Source organism: Morus notabilis, unplaced genomic scaffold (genome assembly GCF_000414095.1).
Source record: "Morus notabilis unplaced genomic scaffold, ASM41409v2 Scaffold201, whole genome shotgun sequence".
In the NCBI taxonomy this organism is placed as follows: Eukaryota; Viridiplantae; Streptophyta; class Magnoliopsida; order Rosales; family Moraceae; genus Morus; species Morus notabilis.
The window spans coordinates 157,661-179,268 of record NW_010357101.1 but is presented as its reverse complement, the minus strand read 5'-3'; the positions used below and the strand labels follow the sequence as shown (position 1 = coordinate 179,268).

Below are 21,608 nucleotides of genomic sequence, written 5' to 3'. Positions count from 1 at the left end.
TCTTTTATCTTTTTTTTTTTTTTTATCCTGCCATAGGACCGCTCAAAAATAGGAATCAAAATCAGATATTGTGACAGAGTGGATAGAGTAGAGATTAAAATAAAGGGACATTGCCCATGTAGCTGTTAATTTGGAGGTGAGATACTATGATTGTGATAATTAAGAAATAAGGGCATTACTGGTGTTAAGCACCATCATTAATAAAAAAAAAAGGGCTTCATTTATGAATCTCACAATGCGAGACTCACCTTTTATTAACGGGTGGTGCTAAGCACTGCCGGAACCCTATAACATTACTCAGGAATTAAAAGCTGGACGACGTAATCAAAATCAACAAGTGACATTAGTAATAATCAAAGTGTGATTTATTATTATTGGTGCTGCAACACGACAGCATAATTGAACTGCCATATTATGTATTTTTATTAATAATAATTTTGTGAACAGTTCTTTTTTTGTATTGGAAAACTTAAATGATAAAAATCCACGTAGGAGTGGTGGTGGTAGTAGTAGTAGGCAGCAGCAGGGAGGAGAGAGGGAAAGAATATTAAGCAGCGATGTTGCTGGCAGAGTGAGTGGTCATGAAGTACCTGCGTTGGTATGGTGGTCGGCTTACAAAATTGCATTTGCCATTCCCTATCTCGATTCATTAGATCTTAAATCTTAATGCATTTACTATTATCTGTATTGTATTGTATTGTTTTGGTGTGTCGCCAATCAAGGGGTCCACTTTGCTTCGCACTCTCACTCCAATGCAGACTGCAGTGACCAACAAAACAATACAAATATGAAATATATATATATATATATATATGTCCTCTCTCTCATTTCTCACTCTCTTATTATTTGCCTCTGCTTGTTCTGTGGAATCTCCATCATTTCACTTCTCTCCCAAATTCTGATATCATATAATAATAAAACAAAAACACACAAACACACACACATATATCTATAAATATCCTTGAGCCCATGTCAGTGTTCACAGGTCGCTGTTCAGATAATCTGGAGATACAATGAAACAACTGGCGACCTGCTCACATTTATTTTATTTTGCAAATAGAAGACGTTTTTATAGGTTAAATGAAAGGTTGAGATATACACACGGCCTACTTTCTTAAAAATTTGTAATTAAAAGATACGGTTGCCGCCGTATACATACATACATACATGATCATGTTTCTGTTATGCCAAACTTCCAATCTACATCATAAATTAATTGAATCAATTAAAGATTAAAGAAAAAATGGAGCAGCTGCTTACAACTTGCAAATTTGGCCGAGAAAGGCTGACCTCATTCATTGGTCCAGCTTATGCATTTAATCTTTGTATTCTTGAATATGTATTTAATTTTGCGCTTCTGTCATGCGAGACTCTTTCTCTCTCTCTCTCTCTCTCTCTCTCTCTCTCTCTCAAGTCTCAACTTGCTGATGGGAGTACTTGAAAGAAAGAAAGAAAGAAAGAAAGGCATTTTAAGTCAAATTTTTAAGAGTGAGAAAATTCATGTGTATATGTCTAGCAGGGGGTGGGTGTCCCTACCATAAATTATTAACTCCCCACCTTCCCAAACGTCTACTGGTAACCACACCCCTTCAATGCTGATTCAATTATTTCTCTCTAATTTCTCTCTCTTGACCTTCATATATAATATATACCTGGAATGGCCATTATCCAATGTGATTTGGTTGTTTTGTAGGCTGTGAGGCAAGTACTAGTGCTACTCCGGTAGTGAGGTGCAATGGCTCCAGCAAAGACTGTATGCGTAATGGACGCCTCCGGCCACCTCGGCTCTTCTCTTGTCTACCGCCTCCTCCACCGAGGTTACACCGTCCACGCTGCTCTGCAGTCTCATGGTTAGTTTGTTTTCCCTTTTGAATTCATTATATTTATCATTATTGGTGATACAATCACCTCGTATCGGTTCATCCAAACTGCCACATAAAAATTAAGGCCATTCTATTGCCATTGATATTGTTTTTTTTCATTTGATTGATACCCTGCAATGCAAGTGGCCTAAAAATTAAGGCCATGTTTAGATTTGTTTGTGGGTTATGTTAATTGTTATGCAGGTGAGTGGTTGCAGCCTGTGGAGGATTTGCCCTTTCCATGTAATGCCAAAAGATTGAAGGTTTTCAAGTCGGACCTGTTGGACTACCACAGCATAATGGACGCTTTGAAGGGTTGTTCCGGTTCGTTCTACTGCTTTGAACCTCCTTCTGACCACCCCTTCTATGATGTATGTTTTTCGCTCTATGGTCCTTTGTTATTAACTCTTTTACTTTTTTGTGCCTGAGTTTAGCAAATGCAACAACAAGTCATCCGTAACTTTGTAAGAGGAATTCTATGGCGTTTATTACATGAATAGTTATTATGCTAGTACTAGTTACTAGTGAATAATTGTTATATAAAAATTATTGAGACATATTAGGACCTGGTACAAAAGTGCAGAGTCATGTGGCACATGCATGCACCTAGTCTCTAGATTCAAAGATGATGAGTGAAAATGAGAGAAATGAATAATAGAGGGGGGGGAGTAAATGCTAATTAAAGGAGTTTGGGGGGTGCAGGAATTTATGGCAGAAGTGGAGGTTAGAGCAGCACACAATGTGCTGGAAGCATGTGCACAGACAGAGTCAATACAAAAGGTCGTTTTTACTTCCTCTGTAACTGCTGTTGTTTGGAGGGATGACCTCACTTCCACCACTTCTTCCTCTTGTGATTTCGACGAAAGAAATTGGACTGACATCAATTTCTGTAAGAAGTTGAAGGTATTCATTCCACTTGATTGAGAAAGATCGGAGTTGTTTCCATATAGTTAGCTCATCTTATTGTTACCATTTTAACACAATGAAACTTTTTCCCAATGATCAGCTGTGGCACGGTCTATCAAAGACCTTGGCGGAGAAGACAGCATGGGCGCTAGCCATGGATCGAGGGTTGAATATGGTGTCGATCAACGGTGGACTCTTGATGGGCCCACACCTAACCATCACAAACCCTTACTTGAAAGGAGCGGCTGAGATGTACGAGAATGGGGTGCTGGTGACCGTTGACCTCAAGTTCATAGCGGATGCGCACATATGCGTCTTCGAAGACACAGCCGCCTTCGGACGATATTTGTGCTTCGACCGCGTCATCAACTGCAATCAAGATGCTCTTGAGCTCACCCGCATTCTATTGCCCCCCTCCCAATCTCCACCTCCTGTCAGGTTTCTACTTCTACTGCTTTTGATTTGATTTTCTTTTTTTTTCTTGGGAAAGATATCATTTTGGAAAATGGAAAGTAAAAGGCCACCTAAATTCTCTATTTTCAATTTGTGTTTGCAGTTCAGAGGATACACCAACAGTCTACCAGCAGAGGATAAGCAACAAAAAACTAAACAAAGTGATGGTTGACTTTGATGGAAGCCTTCAGCTTCATTAATCTTGCAGCCTAACTGAAAGATGTTTACCAAACAGATATATATATACATATATATATATATATATTCTTCTTTTCTAATTATTGTTTTTTTATATGTTTAGAACCGATGTATTTTTCACCCTTAAATGCCATAACAAGAGGTGGTTAGAAGGGAATTGTACATGAGTTATCGATAAAAGTCTCATGGGCTTTCCATCCACACATTGTGGGGACTGGGAACTCCTTATTCATGTATTCATCAATTATTTTCAATAATGTTGGCCTCAAAAGTTCTATTAATTTCGTATTTCAATTAATAATTGCGTCTCTTTCATCCTCTCAAAGAAAAAAAAAAGTTGCGACTTTTTTCTCTCCATAATTTTGTACCTTTCCCATCCACATGACAAATATATCCATCTCCCAAGAGCCTTGTATGGTACTAGATAGAATAGTGCCATGTAGAGCATTCTACAATCTCTTGAAAGGATCAAGCTTACACAAAATATCTTAATCTCTCCAAGTCCATTTGGAACGTTCATCATTAAGTGCCATAAGAAAATTTAGAGCCATCAATTAAAAAATCTCCTGTGTAATACTGGGACAAAATGCCCGCAACAATTTCTACTCTTCATTTACACCTTATGAATTAACTTACTTCCAATTTCACTTCATCTTAAAAACTAACTCATCCAATTAAACGTCCATTTCTATATATATATATATATACAGCATGCTTATATCGCATGAAAATTTTTGACACATAACTAGTGGTGCAACGTCTGCAGTACATATTAAGGGAGGCATGTTATAGAGAGTTTAGGCACTGAGTGACATGGAGACAACTGAAGAAAGTTTAAACTCGCGCACTTTGGTAGAATTTTCGGGCTGAAAGAGAACCTCCGTGCTCGATCTCACGACTACTTCCTTCCATTCAGAAGCCGAAGCCCCTTCACCTCGATAGTCACGAGGAGAATATAAAACTTGAAGCGTTGAATGGGCTGCGATTGTTGCAGTGGAAATTTCAAAAGAAATGCAGGAGGGTTAAGACAAATATGATGAAAACATATAGTTCAAAAAATGCATGCAGGAGAGGAGGTATCAATGCCTCTTCAAGCGAGAGCTATTTATTCAAAGAGAAAAATAAAATGATGTTTATTGCTATTGGGAGATTACCTAATCCAAGCATACTTGTCTTCTGGATGATCAGACGACCAACTTTTGATCTTTTAACATTCCTCAAGGCCTGAAGATCTTCTTGCTTTCCCTTGAACTCCAGAAATTCCCCGAGGATATATTTATTACCTCTGAGCTCCAACCTGTAGAGCCAATCAAGAAACATTTCTACCTCAACTTTTAAGTGACGATCATCCATTCGATCGGAAATGGAAGAAAAACAAAAGGCAAACAAAGCAAAAACAAAACAAAAAAGGACTTGTTCATACTTTCCTCAAACAAAAGTAACAATAATTTGAATCTAGAAATACTAACCTATCCCACATTGGAGCCGTGCTAAGAACAAAATTGAGCTTCTGTTCTATAGATTCTTGCATCTCTTTCTTTCCACCTCGGAAGGCACCCTTAATCCAACCAGAAAACATACTTTTCGGTTCTGGTTTAAGCTGTGTCCACTGGTCATGGGTAATGACTTCTGATGGAAAAGTGTTTGGCTGAAGGGTACTACAAGAAACAGCATTTTTTTTTTAATTAAAGGGAAGAAGGACCAAACACAGTAGATTTATGAGCATAGCTACAGATTTATCCGTGGAAGGAAAAAAAATACTGATCTTATCAATCAACTAAAGACGTACCAACATTTTGGATTGGGAAGTATAACTTTGCATGACAAGTATCCTTCTGGCAAAATGACTCCTCTTTGTTCAAGATATGACTCGAGAACTAAAGCTTGTTTTTTAGCTTCTTCCACCTAAAGTATAAGACAAAACAAATGAATTTAATACCAAAAGTTAGAGAAAAAGCTGAATCAATAAGTTTATTATTTGAGGTATTCATTATGTTGCCAGCCCTACGCCAAAAAGCATGTAAGAGAATTAACAAAGTTATTCGACCTTCAACAAAAGGAATTTAAACACTGCACTCAAACTGACTACGGACATAAAAATATCAAGTAACTAAAATAATTTGGTTAAGCATTTACTACAAATCAAAGGTACTTTAAATATTCCAATTCAGACATTACAATGCTAGAAGTATAAAACATCAAGAAACAACCATTTGATGGGAACTTACTGGATCGGGATGATGTTCTGTTTTGTGTTTGTTCTCACACACCCAGCTGCCATTTGGATTGACCAACACAAATCCTGAGAGGTTCTTTACAGATACCACCACTGCCTCCCTGTCCCAAGAACAAAAAGAAACAAGTGAAAAAAATAAAATAAAATAAAATAAATAAACGAAAAAATGTGTATAAACAAAAGCCAGTAGTAAGTACTCTATCGAGAAAATGAAAGATGAGGCAAAGAAAACATCTTTCCAATGGTCTACATGAGAGATATGTCTACGATATTCAGACAATCTTTTATAAATCCCACTCCGCTCATATGTGAAACCGCTGAACAAAGCCAAGTGGTTTGTATCATCAGCATAGCATTTCTAACATTAAGCAAGTACTTCAAGACTCATGGCTGTCAAAGCGGGGAGAGAAATTCAGGGTTATGATTTCACGATGTTTGGCGTTACATTTGTTATTTCTTGTTAAGACAGTTACAGCGTTTTGAATCGCTACATTCTCCTACAGTGAAGATTTAGGCACTCTGTAAGAACTTGCAATTTTTTTCTTTTTTCCTTTTTTTTTTTTTAACGAGCAGTTATAAGTGAGTTGATGAGTTGTAATTAGCAAAGAAAAATTTAATATTATTTACAATAAGTTATGAGTGTAGAAAAGTGGAATTCTTTCATTGTCTCATTGTTCGAGAGCTCGTTACAAACAAACTTAAAGTTTCTCTCTCTAACGTCTTACTAGCTCCTAGTCAAACAACCCAAAACTCAATATTTCAAATAGGGAAGAAAGCAGTAGATTTTGAAGATAATACAATAATTTAAAAAATAAAAATAAAAAATAAAAAAAGGCCTGATAAATATTAGCCAGAATCAAAGAGAGAGTAGAAAGTTGAAATTCTTCATTTCTTACCCTTTGGTGACAAGAACCATGTCAATATTCTGTTTGGTGGCGGTGTCGGCATCTGGTAGTCGAAGCCCCAGATACGCCTTCCCACCGTAAAGCTTTTCAAGTCTGCAACAAAAAGCACAAAGATTCATCCCAATTCACAACTGTTATTCCTTCTCTCAAAGTTTTTTTTAATAAATAAATAAATAAGGTTTTTCCTTTTTCTTCTCCTTCTGAGAACTTATTTACATTTATTCAAGTTTGCACAAAAACAAATTTTTTTTCTTTCGGAGCATTCTATTCTGTTCAGCAGCCAAAATATCCGAATTCGAAATCACAAAAACAAAGAGAAAAGTAACAAAAAGAAAATTTTCTTGAGCAGCCAAACAAACAGGTCCGAATTGGAAATCAACTGAATTGTGAATCGAAAACAAAAGGAAGGAAGAGATGAGAAAAGAGAAGAGGTACCGTACCGATCGGCGACGGAGAAGAGGGCTTTAGAATCGGAAGTTTCGAGGTCTAAAAGATCGTCGTCGTAGAAGAAGCACCTCACCAATCTGTATATTATGAGACCACACAGAATCTCCACCCACATCTCTATTGTATTCTCTGAAGCAGCTTCAGAAGATGGGAGATTGAAGAAGACGATTAAGCAAGAAAAAGGACAAAAAAGCTTTGGACTGCCAAATCAACGTAAATATTTTCAAGAAGAGGTTAGGAATCAGATATTTAATCCGATTCAGAACGTCTGGATTTTCCTTAATTTTGTGGGTTTAGTTTAGATCTTCATCTCCATGGCTTCATTTGCTTAACGACTAAGCTCGTACTTTAGTCTTACAAAAAAAATTTATATTTATTTTATTTATATTATTTTTGGTGGAATAAAATAGGACCTTTACTTGTTCATATTAAACACTTTTTTATTAGAAATCGTAGTAAATATCCTATTTTTAAAAATAATTTAAAATAAATAATAATTTATTATGTAAATTTATCAATTATAACTGGTAAAAAATAATTTATATAATAAATAATTTATTTACGTGAAAAGAAATTCTTTTAGCTGTCATAAAAAAAAATTTATTGAAAATATTTTTTTAATTAGTGCTAAATGAAATATTTATATAATAAATTATTATTTATTCTAAATAATTTTAAAAACATATTATTTTCTTAATTTAATTTTATAAATATCTATTTATCACATTTTCTTTTTTTAGTCAAGAAAAAAAAACATGGCCCAAAGTTTTGGAAATTCAACAAAGAAAAATAAATTTTTGAAAAAAAAAATACACTATCCACATTGCATAGATCATCTATCGGATTTTTATTTCCTTTATTAAATTTACATAGTTTTTACATTAATTTAAGATTCCAAAACAGTAGGGGTGACAATGCGTGTCACGTATCGTGTTTGTGTCGCGTTTTGATCGTTTCTTTTTAAATTTGCAGTCAACCCGAACACGACCTGTGATACAAATTTTTTTAAAAATCACAACACAAACACGACACGACCACTTTACGAGTTGACATGAAAATGACTCGTGACGCGAAATTGACCCGTGAACCTGAAATTGACACGAAAATTGTATACTTTTATTTAGTATTTTACATATTAGAAATAACTTAAAATTCATAACACTAGAATACAATAATATCCATTGAAATTAAGTGAATAATAGTATAAGATTTTGAGTATAACTATCATAATATCACAAGTTCATAATAAAATAAAAAATATGTATAAAAAATATATGTATTTTTTAGTTTTTTACGAGTTTCGTATCATATTCGGGTTAGGCGAATTCAATCCGAAATTAACTCGTGTTTTTCGTGTCAATTTCAGAGTGATCCAATTTTAATTCAAACATCTTTTTTCTCAATCCTAACCCGCGAAATTCATGTCATGTTGTCATGTCGTGACCCATATTACCGGCCTTATAAAACAGTTTAAAATATATAGTATCGATAAATTAATGGATTATTTTTATCTTGTCATAAAATACTCAGATTAGAAAAACTCCTTGGTCTTTACTTTTGCTCGACTCTTTTTTTTCCCCTGTTGTATCTAACTGCAAGTAGGGAGATTAAGGAAATAAAATAAAATAAACCAAAAAATAAGATACTTAACGAAAGATCTTAAGAGTTTGTGAGAGCAAAGAGAGAGAATGAAGAATTATGCAATTGCCAATTAGGCGTTTTAGATTGTTTAGTTTTAAATCATAGAACACATCAAAACCGTATTATAATAAAGAAAAAACACGTATTTTAATATAACATGATACAAAAATCTTTTGGTACATTATGGAAGAATTCTCCACAAATGAAAAAAATAAACAGAAATGAGAACGAGTCAGTGGGTGGGCAAACGGCAATAGGGTTTGGTGGGGGCTTTGTTGGTGCAAACTGGAAAGAAAAGTTGCAAACTTTGTTGATTAGCAAAATAAAAAAATAAAAAAAAATGCAAACTTTGCACCTTCTTCCAAAGTCCAATGACTCCAATCTCTAATCTTTCTAGTTCTACAACAATTTTCTCCGTTTTATCGCCTACCCCACCCAAAAAATAAATAAATAAATAAATAAATAAATAAAAAATAAAACCTCCTCTCCTCTTTGTTACGCTTTGTTAATAATATTATTCAATTTGGTAACCTAACATGTAAAAAAAACTCTTAGAAAAATGACAAATAACTTTCTTGCTCACATTTGAATTCGTTTTGATTAAAAAAGAAAAAGTAAAGGACAAGAAAAAGATAAGCATGTCTGCTTTTTAGGTTCAACCGTTACCAAATGGACAATGCTTGCTTCCTATAAAAAGAATCCATCAAACCATTTTCAATTTCAAAGCTCTTTAATCATAAATAAATAAATAAATAAATAATAAATAAAAAGATGAAAAGCTCTTTTCTTTTGACACAAATCACTGCTCAACCTCCTCTTTTGATTTTTGAATGCAAAACTCACAGAGTATGCTTTTTTCTTTTTTTCTTTTTTTGGCTTTTGCAGAAACAATCATAATTCTTAGTATGTGCCTGCCTTTAAAATTGAATTTGGTGGCTGCAAATACATTGTTGATGAAAATAAAATCTTTCAATACTAGAACCATAAGCATGTTAGATCTCTACTCTTATTTATTTATTTAAAAGAAACATTGTATTAATAAATTAAGGGGTTAAAACAAATTTTTTCCATAGTAAAATTGGGGAGGTATGACTTATGAGCCTATAAGCCAACCCTATAATGTTTAGGGTCAAATTCATGGTAGTAATTAATCACATCACATGGAGAACTACAAAATCAGCCAATGGGGCTGCATTACCAATTGACCAACTTTGAGACAAGTGCTCTGTTATTCCTACAGTAATCCTATGCTACTGTTCTTATTTTCCCTGTAGATAAGGAATGTGTCTCACATTTTGTTTTGGCATGTTTTGAGCTCCTAACTCTCCTGTTCCACCGACCTCTGACTTGTAGAATAAAAATTGAAAAAGCAGTTATATAAATAAATAAATATAAATCAAAAGAGTAATCACTCATACCTTAAATTTCAAAATGAAGCAACCAAAGTATTTCTCTCTTTTGCTTTCCCAGTTCTTGGCATATTTCCAGCACCCGCAAGCTCAAATATAACCATGAGTTTACCCATTTGTATTAATAAGATAAGATAAGATCAAAACCCCATAAAAAGAAAAAATTTCAAGTTACCACTCCTTTTCACAAAGATCTAAATGAGACGAACAAAAACCAAAAAAAAAAAGATATATAATCCTCCTCGCATACAACATTGGAAAATGAGAGAATCAATAAGCAATAAAAATAATAAGCGCTAGAGAATGATACAACAACCCTTTTCACTTTAGACCTATTCTGAAAATCGAAAGAAAAAAAAATGGCAAACACATTTAAGCTCCAAAATGATATTTTATCCAGTATTACCATTTCTCTATTTTTGGTTGTTGGGTGCCTTCTTCTTAAGTAAACTTCCAAATTTTCCAAGCAAAGGCTTCTTCTTCTTCTTCTGTTGCTGCTGCTTTGTAGGCGAGCTCTTTCCGCCGGCGTCGTCATTGTTCTCGGTCGAAGACACTCCATTTATCTGATCGAAGCTCTCCCCACCCTCCGCCTCCACCTCCGCTTTCGTGTCCACGTCCTCTTCAAATGACTCCTGCTCGGTGCCTTCTCTCTCGGGCGAGAACTCCTTTTCGATCTTGCAGCTTTCCCACATCTTGTACTCCACTTCTTCCACTGCCTCGTCTCCTTTCTCCTTCTTCTCATCTAATTCCTTTGACGGCTTCCCGTTCAAATGCTCATCATCAGCTTCATCATTCGAAAAGTCATTCTTCTGTTGCTGCGAATTTAGTACTATCGCCGGTTCTTCTTTGCTATTCGGTTTTTTATCTTCCCCCGCGTGTCCGTTCTCTTCTGAAAACTCGACTACCTTGGGAAGCAAGTCATAGTCCTTTTCACTGTCTGTCACCTCGCCATTTTCCTCGCTTTGCTTCTTTGCCGTGATGGCTTCTTCGAGCGCCTTTGACAGTTCTTCGACTTTTTTGAGCGAAGCAGCCTCCTTTTCTCGAAGCTCCTCATTTTCTTGAACCAAACTCTGCAACTCATTCTCTTTGTCCAACACATTCTCCTTCAGTTTCATGGTCTCAGCCTTCGATTTCAGTTCTTCGACTTTTTTGAGCGAAGCAGCCTCCTTTTCTCGAAGCTCCTCGTTTTCTTGAACCAAACTCTGCAACTCATTCTCTTTGTCCAACACATTCTCCTTCAGTTTCATGGTCTCAGCCTTCGATTTTGCGAGGGCTTCCTGCAAGTAGATCGCCTCCGATTCGACTTCCTTCAGGCTGTCCTTCAATTGCACCTCTTCCTCCTTCATGTCACACGCTTCTTCCTCAGCGCGTTTCAGCAAATTCACCAGCCTATTCACTTCCTTTTCCATGGAAGAACTCTCCTCTTCTGATTTCTTCACGCAATCCACCAGATGAAGCTCTTTTTCCTCCCATTCAGCCTTGGAATTTTCAAAGTCAGTCTTTGTTTTCTCCGATTCGCTCGTTAGACAATCTATTTCGTGTTTCGCTTCATCAAACAAGGCTTCATACTTCTCTTTGGTTGCTTTCAAGACCAACTTCAGATCTTCCATTTGTGAATCGTAGTTTTCATGCTCAACTTCACTTGACAGAAGCTTTTCTTTCGCTTCCCTGGCTTCTGCAGAAACTTCATGTAATGCCGAGGCTAAGCTCTCCATCGCCTTCTTGCTCTTCTCCTCTTCATTCCTTGAATTCTCCAACTCATTTAAGAGCTTGTTCTTCTCTTCCAATAGCGTTTGAACACTCGAAGCAGCGAGCTTCTCGTTGTTCAAAGCCTGTATCTTTTCCTCCTTCACATTTTCAAGCTCCGCCTTCAGCGACTCGACGATTTTGGCCATTTCAGAAGTTTCTTGCTTGGCATTACTAATTTGATGCTCCGACTCCTCGAGATCGCCTTTCTGTCTTCCAATTGTGATTTCCAATAGACCAACCTTTTCTTTAAGAACAGCAATTTCAGCTTCAGCATCATGTAACAAATCATTGCTTCCTTCCAATTGTTTCATCACCGAATCCAGCGACTCCGACACTGATATTTCCAACTTCCGCGCTTCCTCAACCTGCCTCTCCATTTCGTCGACCCTAATCTTCCACTCCTCTGCCAAACTCCGTGCATACGATTCAGCCATCTTCGCCGCCTCTAGCTCCACATTGAGCTGCTCAATACATGCCTCTTTCTCCAAAAGTATTTTCTCCTCGTGAATTTTCGCCTCCTCGAGTTGTTGTCTTAAGGATTCTATCTCTGAGTTCAGCTTCAACGCTGTCTTGTTGATCTCATTCGTCTCCGTCTCAATCTTCGAGTCGAGCAAGGCTTTCAACCGGGCCAACTCTGCAGAGAGAATCTCCGCCTTCTCAGCTTGAATCTCTGCAATCTTAGTCGCATCATCGGCGTGACTCATTGCCTGATTCTTCGCATCGCAGGTCATGGCCAATTCGTGCTTCAGCCTCTGAAGCTCCTGAGTCGTAGAGAGAAGAGCAGCCACATCAACAGCATGTTGGTTCCTCACAGACTCAATCTCCTTCTGCCATTCCTCTTCCTTCTTCTGCGCTGCCTCAATCCCCGCCTGCTCCAACTCGACGGCTCGGAACTTCTCGATCTCGGAACTCTCCTCGGCGCGCTTTTGCGCCACCAGAGCCTCTCTGAGCTTCTCATTCGTCTCCTCAGCAACTTTTTGCGCTTCTTTCAATTCGTCGATTGCTTTCGCCTTCTCCTTCTCAACCAAAATTATATGCTCCTTGGCTTTCTTCAGATCTTCCTGAACAAGATTCAGCTGTGTCTGCAGTTCCGAACCACCCTTGGGGATTCGCGACGGTTGTTTCTGAAAGTCAACAATGCAGAATCAAGTGTTGAGCAAGGACGGAAATGGAAGGTTGAAATTTAAGAAAATATCATTAATGTCGAAAAATATTTAAGGACAAAAAAAAAAGGAATAAAACTTCAAAGAAGGCATACTTCTGGTGTGGTGGTGGTGGTGGTGGTGGTGATCCTGGGCGAACGGCGATCAACGGCAGCGGTTTTCGAGGGAACGGAGCGCGGGGAGCGATCGATGGAAAGGCGAGAATTTGGAAGAGGAGAATGGGAATCGGAATCTGATTTGGGGATTCCCCTGCTGCCAACTGGTTTATTAACTCTGGGAGTTGCCGGTGATGCTTTGTTTGGAGGAGTTTCCGACAAAGAAGATCTGTTGTTCCCAAGTTTCAGTTCAAAAATGTCAGTCACTTACTATATATCAGTATTACTAATGGTCCGAGTTGTATAAGCTCATTCCATCCCAATATAAGGGGGAAAAAATGATGGATCCGAACATAAAGTTGCAAAATTTATGAAATGAACGCCAAAAATAAAAAGTAACAGCATCAGAGTCAAGCTGAAGAATTCCCCTTTAAAAAAAAAAAAAAAAATTCAAGCTAAAGAAGGAAGTAAATTTTGCAGCTTTATATGAAATTAGGAGAGATTAGATGCAAAATCACATTTTTGAAGTGAAATAAAGAGGCAGAAATCACTGATTTTTTTTCTTTTCTTTTCTTTTCTTTTCTTTTTTTTAAGATCCATTTCAATTACTAGACAATTACGATGACCCAAATCACTAAAAAAAAAAAAAAAAAAAAAAAAAAAAAAAAAAAAAAGTAAAAAAACAAAAAAAAAAATAGTGCAGAAACACAGTAAGAAAGCCCAGAGACAGATCTCTGTGTCTCTTATATAGAGAGAGAGAGAGAGAGAGAGAGAGAGAGCTTACTTAGTCTTGGAAGCCATGGTGTGAGGAGTGGATGAAGGTGTTAAAAGAAAAGGAGTTGGTTTTGACTTGTTTGAGAAAGCAGCTAAAAATATGGTGACATTGTAAAGAGTTAATCTTCAGATTAGCGAGACAAACATATATGATATATCTGTATGTTTTATGTTTAATAATGAGCTGAGAAGAATGAAAGAAGAAGATGAAGATGAAGAAGAAGAAAAGAATTTACAAAAATTAAAAAAAGGAAAAACAAAATAATTCTGAATTTGGTTATCTTGTCTCTCAAGTGGCCACACTCACAACTCAACTTCTCTTTTGTAGTTGTTATATTATTGACTCTCTCTCCCCCCCTCTTTCTCTCTCTTTCTAAGCGTAGATTTTCAGGTTTGGAGCTTATGAAAGTACTAAAATACCCCTAAGTCTTAGGAAGAACGGTGCTTTTTTATTTCTTTCTTTTCCTTTTTTTTTTTTTCCTCTTTTGCGAGAAATATCAAATATAGAAACTGAAACTAGGAAGAAAGAAGAGAGCTTTATAATTTGTTAATTTAAGCCTTTCAAAAAGAAAAAGGAAAATAATTTAATTTAATTTAATTTAACGTGTCAAAGGGTAAAAGGGCAAGGGGAAACTTTTTCAGAGACAAAACTCTCTGAATCTAACCATGCTGTTTCTGATTGCTGAGTGCTGACCTTCTTTTCTTTTCAGGGATTGGTTTTCTTGTCCATTTTCCCCTCTCTCTCTCTCTCTAACCCACTTTCTTTAACTGCCTTTTCTTTTCTTTTTTATTTTACTTTGTCAAATTAGGCTATCCTCCTTAATAAAACACGTATTTAATACGATTTTTTGAAACAAATAACAGTTCTAAACTGATGGGATAATTCTTCTTCTCAACCAAAAAAAAAAAAATTTATGAAGAATAAATGTGATTTTATTTTTTTTTTGTTTTTGTCTTTTCATTACCAATACCGACATACCTGAGAGTAAATGCTTAAAAAAAAAACATATAGCGAAGGGTTAAGAAATTATTCAATTTAATTTTGGCTTAGGCTTGGGTCAAAAAGATGTTTACTTTATCCCCTAAAAAACATACATATTTTATTTTTTGCTGAGAAAATTAAATATTCATCCTTTTTCTTTTCTTTGAAAGTATAATATATTCATCTTGTAACTCCTTCATTCTACATTCCTCGATTAAATGTCAACCGGCAAGGATTTATTTATTTATTTTTTCTTATAACCGCTGCCTATTTTCACACTTTGCAGTTTAAAAGTCATTTCAGCCACTTGAAAATGACTTTACTAAGCCCAAGAATTGCTCAATTTCGGACAACCCCGATTAAATGCTAATTCAATGAAATTGTAAACCACATTACTTGACATAACGTAAATTTGTGATTTTCCTTATTATTATTAGACGTGTTACACAAAAATGATTTAAAACAAAAATTACCAAGACCGATGAGGGAGTTAAATCACTCAACCCTTTTGATCTCTTATATTTATTAAAACTTGCATGTAAATGTATATTAGTGCTCTGGCCAACTATATGGCATTTCGATTTTTTTTTTTTTTTAACGGACGGTTTGGGTTGTTTCGGTTAAGTACCATTACATTTTGAAGCCTTTAAAATTCAAGGTCAATATATTTAAGGGCTCTTTACACATTTAGTAAAAAAAATTTAAATATAGCAAAATTTTTAAAATATGACAAGAATAGTAAAATTTTAATATCATTAAAATAATGATTCTTTTATTACAAAGTACAAAATATAATAATGATATTATTGTTATGATAATGACTATGTCATTTTTGCTATATCCATAATATTCTAAAAATTTTGTTAAATTTCAACTTAAGATATAAAATTTTGTCATGTAATGTATTTAAAGGCGATGGGAACATTTATTTTTGACAGTCTACACACGATGGAAAAAATTAAAATTACAATATCTTCTTGTCGTTGTTAATACATTTTCACAGATAAGAAAATTACATGATAACTAACATTTTTTTTTTAACAATAATTGACTTTACAGAAGATATGAGGCGTCCTTTCGAAATCAAATTCGGATTAGCTTATTTCTAGTAGTGAGCTACTGTAATGATTGACAAAATCAGCTGCATTACTTGGCGTAATATGCAATTTAAAATTTAATTAGGCATGGCTATAAGGAAGACCTTTTGTAAGGTGAGAAAGCGGACTGGCAACCAACGAACTCAACCTTTTTCCTTCGAGGTGTGGCAAATTCTATTGTATCTATTAGATATATATATAATTAGGTGAGACTTCATCTTAGAAAGAGGTTACGAAATAAATTAAATAAGTGTTTTTCCAAAACTTGATGGATGCACCCGTCTTGTGAGAGTAATTAACAGAGTTTTAAGTAGTAATTACCTTTTTGGTATAGCAATCATAACAGTAAGAGTAAGCTCTATCCCAACAGAATTTAATGGGACAAGGACTTCCAAACTTTCTCATATCGATGTTGGTTCCTTATCCAGTTTATCAATCATAGATTAAGCTACTTATTAAAACTTCATACAGCAAATTAGAGTAAGACAGATCCTTTTTTATTCTACTTTTTTTTGGTTTATCAACTAACATAATCAGTTCCAAAATAAGCAAAGTGTTAGTTTGTTCTGTTGTTAAACCAATATTAATCTCTGGTAATTAGATCATATTCATATACGTACGCGATGGTATTTATTTATGCTCCAATTGCCCAAGGCATGTTTGACATATATATATATATATATATATATATATATATATTCTTGATGGAAATTATTCCACCTAAAAGAGTTCGTTAGAGTTTCTGGTATCATCCTGTGATTCCCACATGTACACAATTACCTAGAAACCGTTGTTGCACATATTTGCAATATTAATGGCTCCACCAAATGTTATCTATATGCTATTAACATACAGATAAAGAATAATTGAAGAGGGTAAGTGTGAAATCAATTGTATAAAAAAGGGAAAGTGACATGTGTATATATGAATGAATAATGTTCAGATAATGCAGCGTCAAACTAGCAGGAGGCCATGTGCAAGGATCCTCTGAAAGCAATTGATCAATTAACTTTGGGGTCCACTTATGTTGCCCAATGATACTTCTCCTTCTCTCCCCCCACAAACTCACCATTATTTATTCATCGTGTTTAGTTTAAGCTTTGAATGTTTCCATCTCTAATAAATATAATTACAATGAAAATTAGTTTAAATTTGAACCAAAATCTGCCCATGTTAGACCCAAAACAAAGCAAATTTCAAACATACTTCTCAATGATCTAAGCCTCAGGAAGAAAAAGAAGAATTGTGTGGTAGAGAAAAAACACTATCGACCTAATCACATCCACAACCACATGATGATAATCGTAACAATATTTAAAGAATGTGCAAATTGAACGGAACTTCATGAAAATCGTTCTCATGCTCGCATTGGACCCAACACATTGGAAATTATAAATGTACTCCTCAATAATCTAACCTGTAAAAAAAGAAGAATAAATTTTATGGGAAATATGTTGAAAATATTGGACTCATATCATGTTACATCATGATAAAATTAAGAAATATGTAGATTTAACAAGAAAAGAAAACCTTACGGTCTAGCATTGCAGAGTGTTTAATAGAGTTTTTTTTTTTTTTTTTTTTTTTTTTTTTCTCATTTTGGACACAACCAATATCCGGGCCCTGCTTTCACTGCATCTCCTCCGTGGCTTTGCAATTTAAATGAAGCAAAAATAAAATAAAAAAATGGAGGTGCAAAGAGATGAGTGGGCATTGATATAAAGTAGAGTAATTGTGTAGAAATGCAGCAATAACCTTTGTCAAAGTCTCTGTAGTTGACGTTGTAGTAGTAGTATATAGTACGAGGATCAGAGCAGTCATCAGAGGACCAGAGAATGAGCACAACCCCCCACATCCACACTTGCTTCCTTGTCCCCAGCGGACTATGCATTCATTTATAACTACCCTCCAAATTCTATTATCTCAACTTCAAACCCAGCACTTCTTTTTCCTCTTTCTTTTCTCCGTCCAATCTTATTTAAGTCTTGAGATTTATAGATCAAAGTGTTTATAAGTGAGAAAAGGGTTTTTTCCATGTCATTCTCGTCTACTTTTAACGTTTTAAATTTACAAGTACATCGCTCCTCAGTGGTATTTATTATCAATTTCATTGTTATGTCTGAACAATTCACATTATCATATTGTTTTTATTAAGCTAAAATTGTATATTATATCTCCCCATGTTGATGTCAATAATAATAATTCTCCCGTTATTATATCAAAACTATGTTTTACATATGTGCGACACACTATATGTCACCATTGATCATCGTCGCGCTTTTTTAACAATTATAAGCCCACATGTTATTTGCATAATATATTTTCTATAACAAGTCTCACACTATCTTACATATCAATCTTTAATAGATTAAAAAAAAAAAAAAAAAAAGATCACCAGCCGTTGATGGCTAGCAATTTTTTTTTCTTTTCACAAAAATAAAAGGCACCAAATGGATAGTCTTCAATGTATTTGAAGGTGTGGCTGAAAGCTTGCAAGTGTGATGATACACGTACACGTGGCAAAAGTACTGCAAGCATTTATAGGATCGAATAAAGGTAGGGAAGGAAAGAAACATGTGCAAAAAGTAAAGAGGCTCGTGAATTGTATATTATTGCGTTGCGTATTGGTGACTATTTCTTCCTTGCATTTATATCATATGTACGTGTTTGTAGCTCAAAAAAAGCATATACTACTATATATATTTTAACCCTTGGACACTGCAATTCCAATTTCCATGTCGCTTAACTAAAAATCACATAATCCAATCGAACGCAACCGAGTTGTCAAACAGCTAAAGCATTCAAAACAAACGTATGATGACTTGGTCGGTGGGTTTTTAAGATTCTCCTATTGTTTCCATTTTGTCTTGTCTACGTAACAATAACAGAGTGAGAGGTGGAGGAGGAAGAAGAAGAAGAAGAAGAAGAAAATGGAAAATTCTATGTTTATGTTAATTAATGGTGAGATTAGAGTTGCACATTTATCAATAGTTGGTCAAGCATTAAACCCTAACATACAAAAATTGCAATGATTAGGAGACATAAAATGTGAGAGAGAAGGTAGGAAGGTGGCTGATGGTTGTGAAAAATGTGACAGCGTGTGTATTAACGTTTAAGATTTAAACCAAACCAAAAGTAGTAGATGTAATAGATATTCATATGATGTGGCGCCACTTTTATCACATGCAAACAATGCACATGTTCTTCCACATGTTATGTTTTTAACTATATCATCACCTCCTTTGTGATGATGATGGGAAAACAATAGCATAATAATAATAATAAATAAATAAAAAGTCGTCTTTCTCATGGACGATAAAACCAATTATTACGAATGAGAAAATCAGATGAGATAACATTCCCAATAGAGGGCTTTTAACTAATTTTCCATTGTCTAATTCAAAAAAGAAAAGAAAAGTTATATTACTCACCAAAATCCTTGAGAATTAAGTATCTCTCAAAAGCAAGTGTTGTGGAATTAGGATCGTAGTGTGCAAATCTTATATTCAGATGTCATGGTTTTTAGTAAGGTAAATAACAAAGCCACCGAAATCCAGTTATAAGAAGCGCCAGAGGAATGCTGAACATAGATATCTATACTTATAACATATGTTATACACACGTAGAAATAAAAGAAGATCGAAAACAACTGTCATCCAATCCACATGTAAGTGGGATGGAATTGGCTGAAAATGCAGACAAAGACAGAGAAAGGAAAAAGGTAGCAAAAGCTCAAGGAAAGAAAGACAAAAATGTATGAAGGCACTAACTGATGTGGTATTTGCAAAGCACCTTGTCTTGTGAGGAACTCTTCTCTTTCTCAGTTCTTTTCTGTTCACTAACTTATAAATGACAACCGACTATTCTCCTAAACCTCAAACTATAAGGTATCATTTTATCACCTCCTAGACCATTGTTAATCATATTCATTACAGCAGTGACGTATTGCCGCACATATGGTGTGTTAGTAAAAGAGAATTGTCACGTCCTACTACTTTGCTACGAGGAAGTAAATAAATAAAACATCTTTCTATCACATTCAGGCCTCTCTTTTAACTTTTAATAATAGGCACTACTCCTAACCGCACCTTCCTGCCGTCCCCCCCTCTTCCTCCAAGACTTTGTCTGCATCTCTTCCACACACCTCTCTCTCTCTCTCTCTCTCTCAAGACAGTCCGCGTCAGTAAAAAGAGAAGTGCATGTTGAAAGCAAAACACGTTGAACCAAAGCATGTCAACAACGCGGCTTATGATGAGCACATAAGTAATGCGAATTCATATACATAAAGACGGAGATTTAATTTTGACAACTTTAAGAAATTGAAATCGATGAGATGTGAATTCAAATTTCAATCATCATCATCATAGGAAACATGGGAACTGGTGGTGCAGCCAGACGCTTGAGGATCCTCAGCCCCACAACAATCATAGAACTTGGCGGAATATGGCGGATCATTTGGGCCCAACTCATAGTACCTCAAAACAACCATCAAAAGGCACAAAAGCATTATCATAGGGAAATTTCCCTTTAAATACCAAATTTGTACTAGAATAACAAGGATCTGACCAAGAATTCTTAATCCCAATTAACAAAATCACAACTTCATCTTAATATATAGTATTATTCCCCTCTCTTCTCTCTCTCTCTCTACTTCTCTATCTATCTTCTCAGTCCATTAGAGCAAACATCATTTCAAAGGAAATGCAAAGCTTGCATTGATCATATTTGGAAACTCAGTATCTGATAAGTTTGAAAATTTTTCAAGTTGTCAGGCAGGCTTACGCCTAAGTACACCTTAGGCTGATTAAAAAGAGAAACTAGAAAAATTATATTATTTTACTCACATATGGAGTCCCCATGGCATTACTTTGCTGCAGTCGTTGAAGTTCCTAATTCTACTTGACTAACCTATATAACATAACCTAACCCCATTTCTTCTCAATTTTATGAGCCCAAAATTGTATAATTTAATTTTAAAATGATCCTAAACAAGGAATTTTGAACCTAACTTCAACTACTAGATGTTGAATCTGTCCTTAAAACATTAATAAATTTGAATGGCATACCCAATCACATAAGAACCAATTAGCTCAATTCAAACAGCCAATAAAATTGCAAGCAACGGAAAACTAGAGGAACAAACCTCAACTTGCATCCTATAATTCATAAAATTTGCAGGGTTTAGGAAATAAAATTAATTCATTATCTTGAATCCAAAAAAAAACAAAAAAAACAAAAATTACAATAAAAATCGGAAAATAAGAGATACCTTTTCTGGTCATCGTGGCGGCGACAGACGAAGAAAGAAGGATGAAATCGGCATGAGGAACGAGTGTTTGATGAAGGGCTGAACGATTCTTTGCATCTCTTGCACACTTTCTTCTTCATTTCTTCACTCTCTCTCTCACTCTTTTTCTCCTTCTCCATTGCTCTTCCTCAGTCCTCACCACTCAACTCACTCACTCAAAGCACCCACCGTTACCATGATTCAACGATCACCGGATTTTCTTATATCATTATTTACGGTAAACGACATCTATCCGCCTATACGACATTTAAAGTTTCTTCCATACGACCAGCTACACTGCTAACCTCTTAATTGTTTAGTTATCATTTTTGTTTTTCTTATTTCTTCTTCTTCTTTTTTAAAAAAAAAAAAAAAACAAACAAATATGATATGATATGATATAG

At 35.2% G+C, this 21,608-nt stretch overlaps 4 protein-coding genes across 5 annotated transcripts; 1 reads left to right on the top strand and 3 right to left on the bottom strand.

Moving 5' to 3' along the window:
* Positions 1–1,653: 1,653 nt before the first annotated feature.
* On the top strand, positions 1,654–3,681 carry LOC21402598 (cinnamoyl-CoA reductase-like SNL6). Its single transcript, XM_010089158.2, has 5 exons — positions 1,654–1,850; positions 2,067–2,233; positions 2,565–2,765; positions 2,869–3,206; positions 3,325–3,681. The coding sequence occupies exons 1-5, from the start codon at positions 1,736–1,738 to the stop codon at positions 3,419–3,421; spliced, it is 918 nt and encodes a 305-aa protein (XP_010087460.1). The 5' UTR covers positions 1,654–1,735; the 3' UTR covers positions 3,422–3,681.
* Positions 3,682–3,959: 278 nt separating this feature from the next.
* On the bottom strand, positions 3,960–7,345 carry LOC21402597. Its single transcript, XM_010089157.2, has 7 exons — positions 7,001–7,345; positions 6,552–6,653; positions 5,648–5,756; positions 5,209–5,324; positions 4,889–5,077; positions 4,574–4,716; positions 3,960–4,398 (listed from the first exon to the last, which is right to left on the bottom strand). Exons 1-7 carry the CDS (start codon positions 7,120–7,122, stop codon positions 4,217–4,219), a joined length of 963 nt encoding a protein of 320 aa, XP_010087459.1. The 5' UTR covers positions 7,123–7,345; the 3' UTR covers positions 3,960–4,216.
* A 2,767-nt stretch (positions 7,346–10,112) lies between these two features.
* Positions 10,113–14,045, bottom strand: LOC21402596 (WEB family protein At5g16730, chloroplastic). 2 transcript variants are annotated; one of them, XM_024165332.1, is made up of 4 exons: positions 13,849–14,045; positions 13,065–13,293; positions 11,314–12,930; positions 10,206–11,181 (listed from the first exon to the last, which is right to left on the bottom strand). In XM_024165332.1, the coding sequence occupies exons 1-4, from the start codon at positions 13,863–13,865 to the stop codon at positions 10,471–10,473; spliced, it is 2,574 nt and encodes an 857-aa protein (XP_024021100.1). In that variant the 5' UTR covers positions 13,866–14,045; the 3' UTR covers positions 10,206–10,470. The 2 variants fall into 2 exon arrangements, with proteins under 2 accessions (XP_024021094.1, XP_024021100.1); XM_024165326.1 differs by having other exon boundaries at positions 10,113–12,930.
* A 6,136-nt stretch (positions 14,046–20,181) lies between these two features.
* Positions 20,182–21,445, bottom strand: LOC21402595. The gene is made up of 2 exons (XM_010089155.2): positions 21,187–21,445; positions 20,182–20,392 (listed from the first exon to the last, which is right to left on the bottom strand). The coding sequence occupies exons 1-2, from the start codon at positions 21,342–21,344 to the stop codon at positions 20,266–20,268; spliced, it is 285 nt and encodes a 94-aa protein (XP_010087457.1). The 5' UTR covers positions 21,345–21,445; the 3' UTR covers positions 20,182–20,265.
* Between the last annotated feature and the right edge of the window lie 163 nt (positions 21,446–21,608).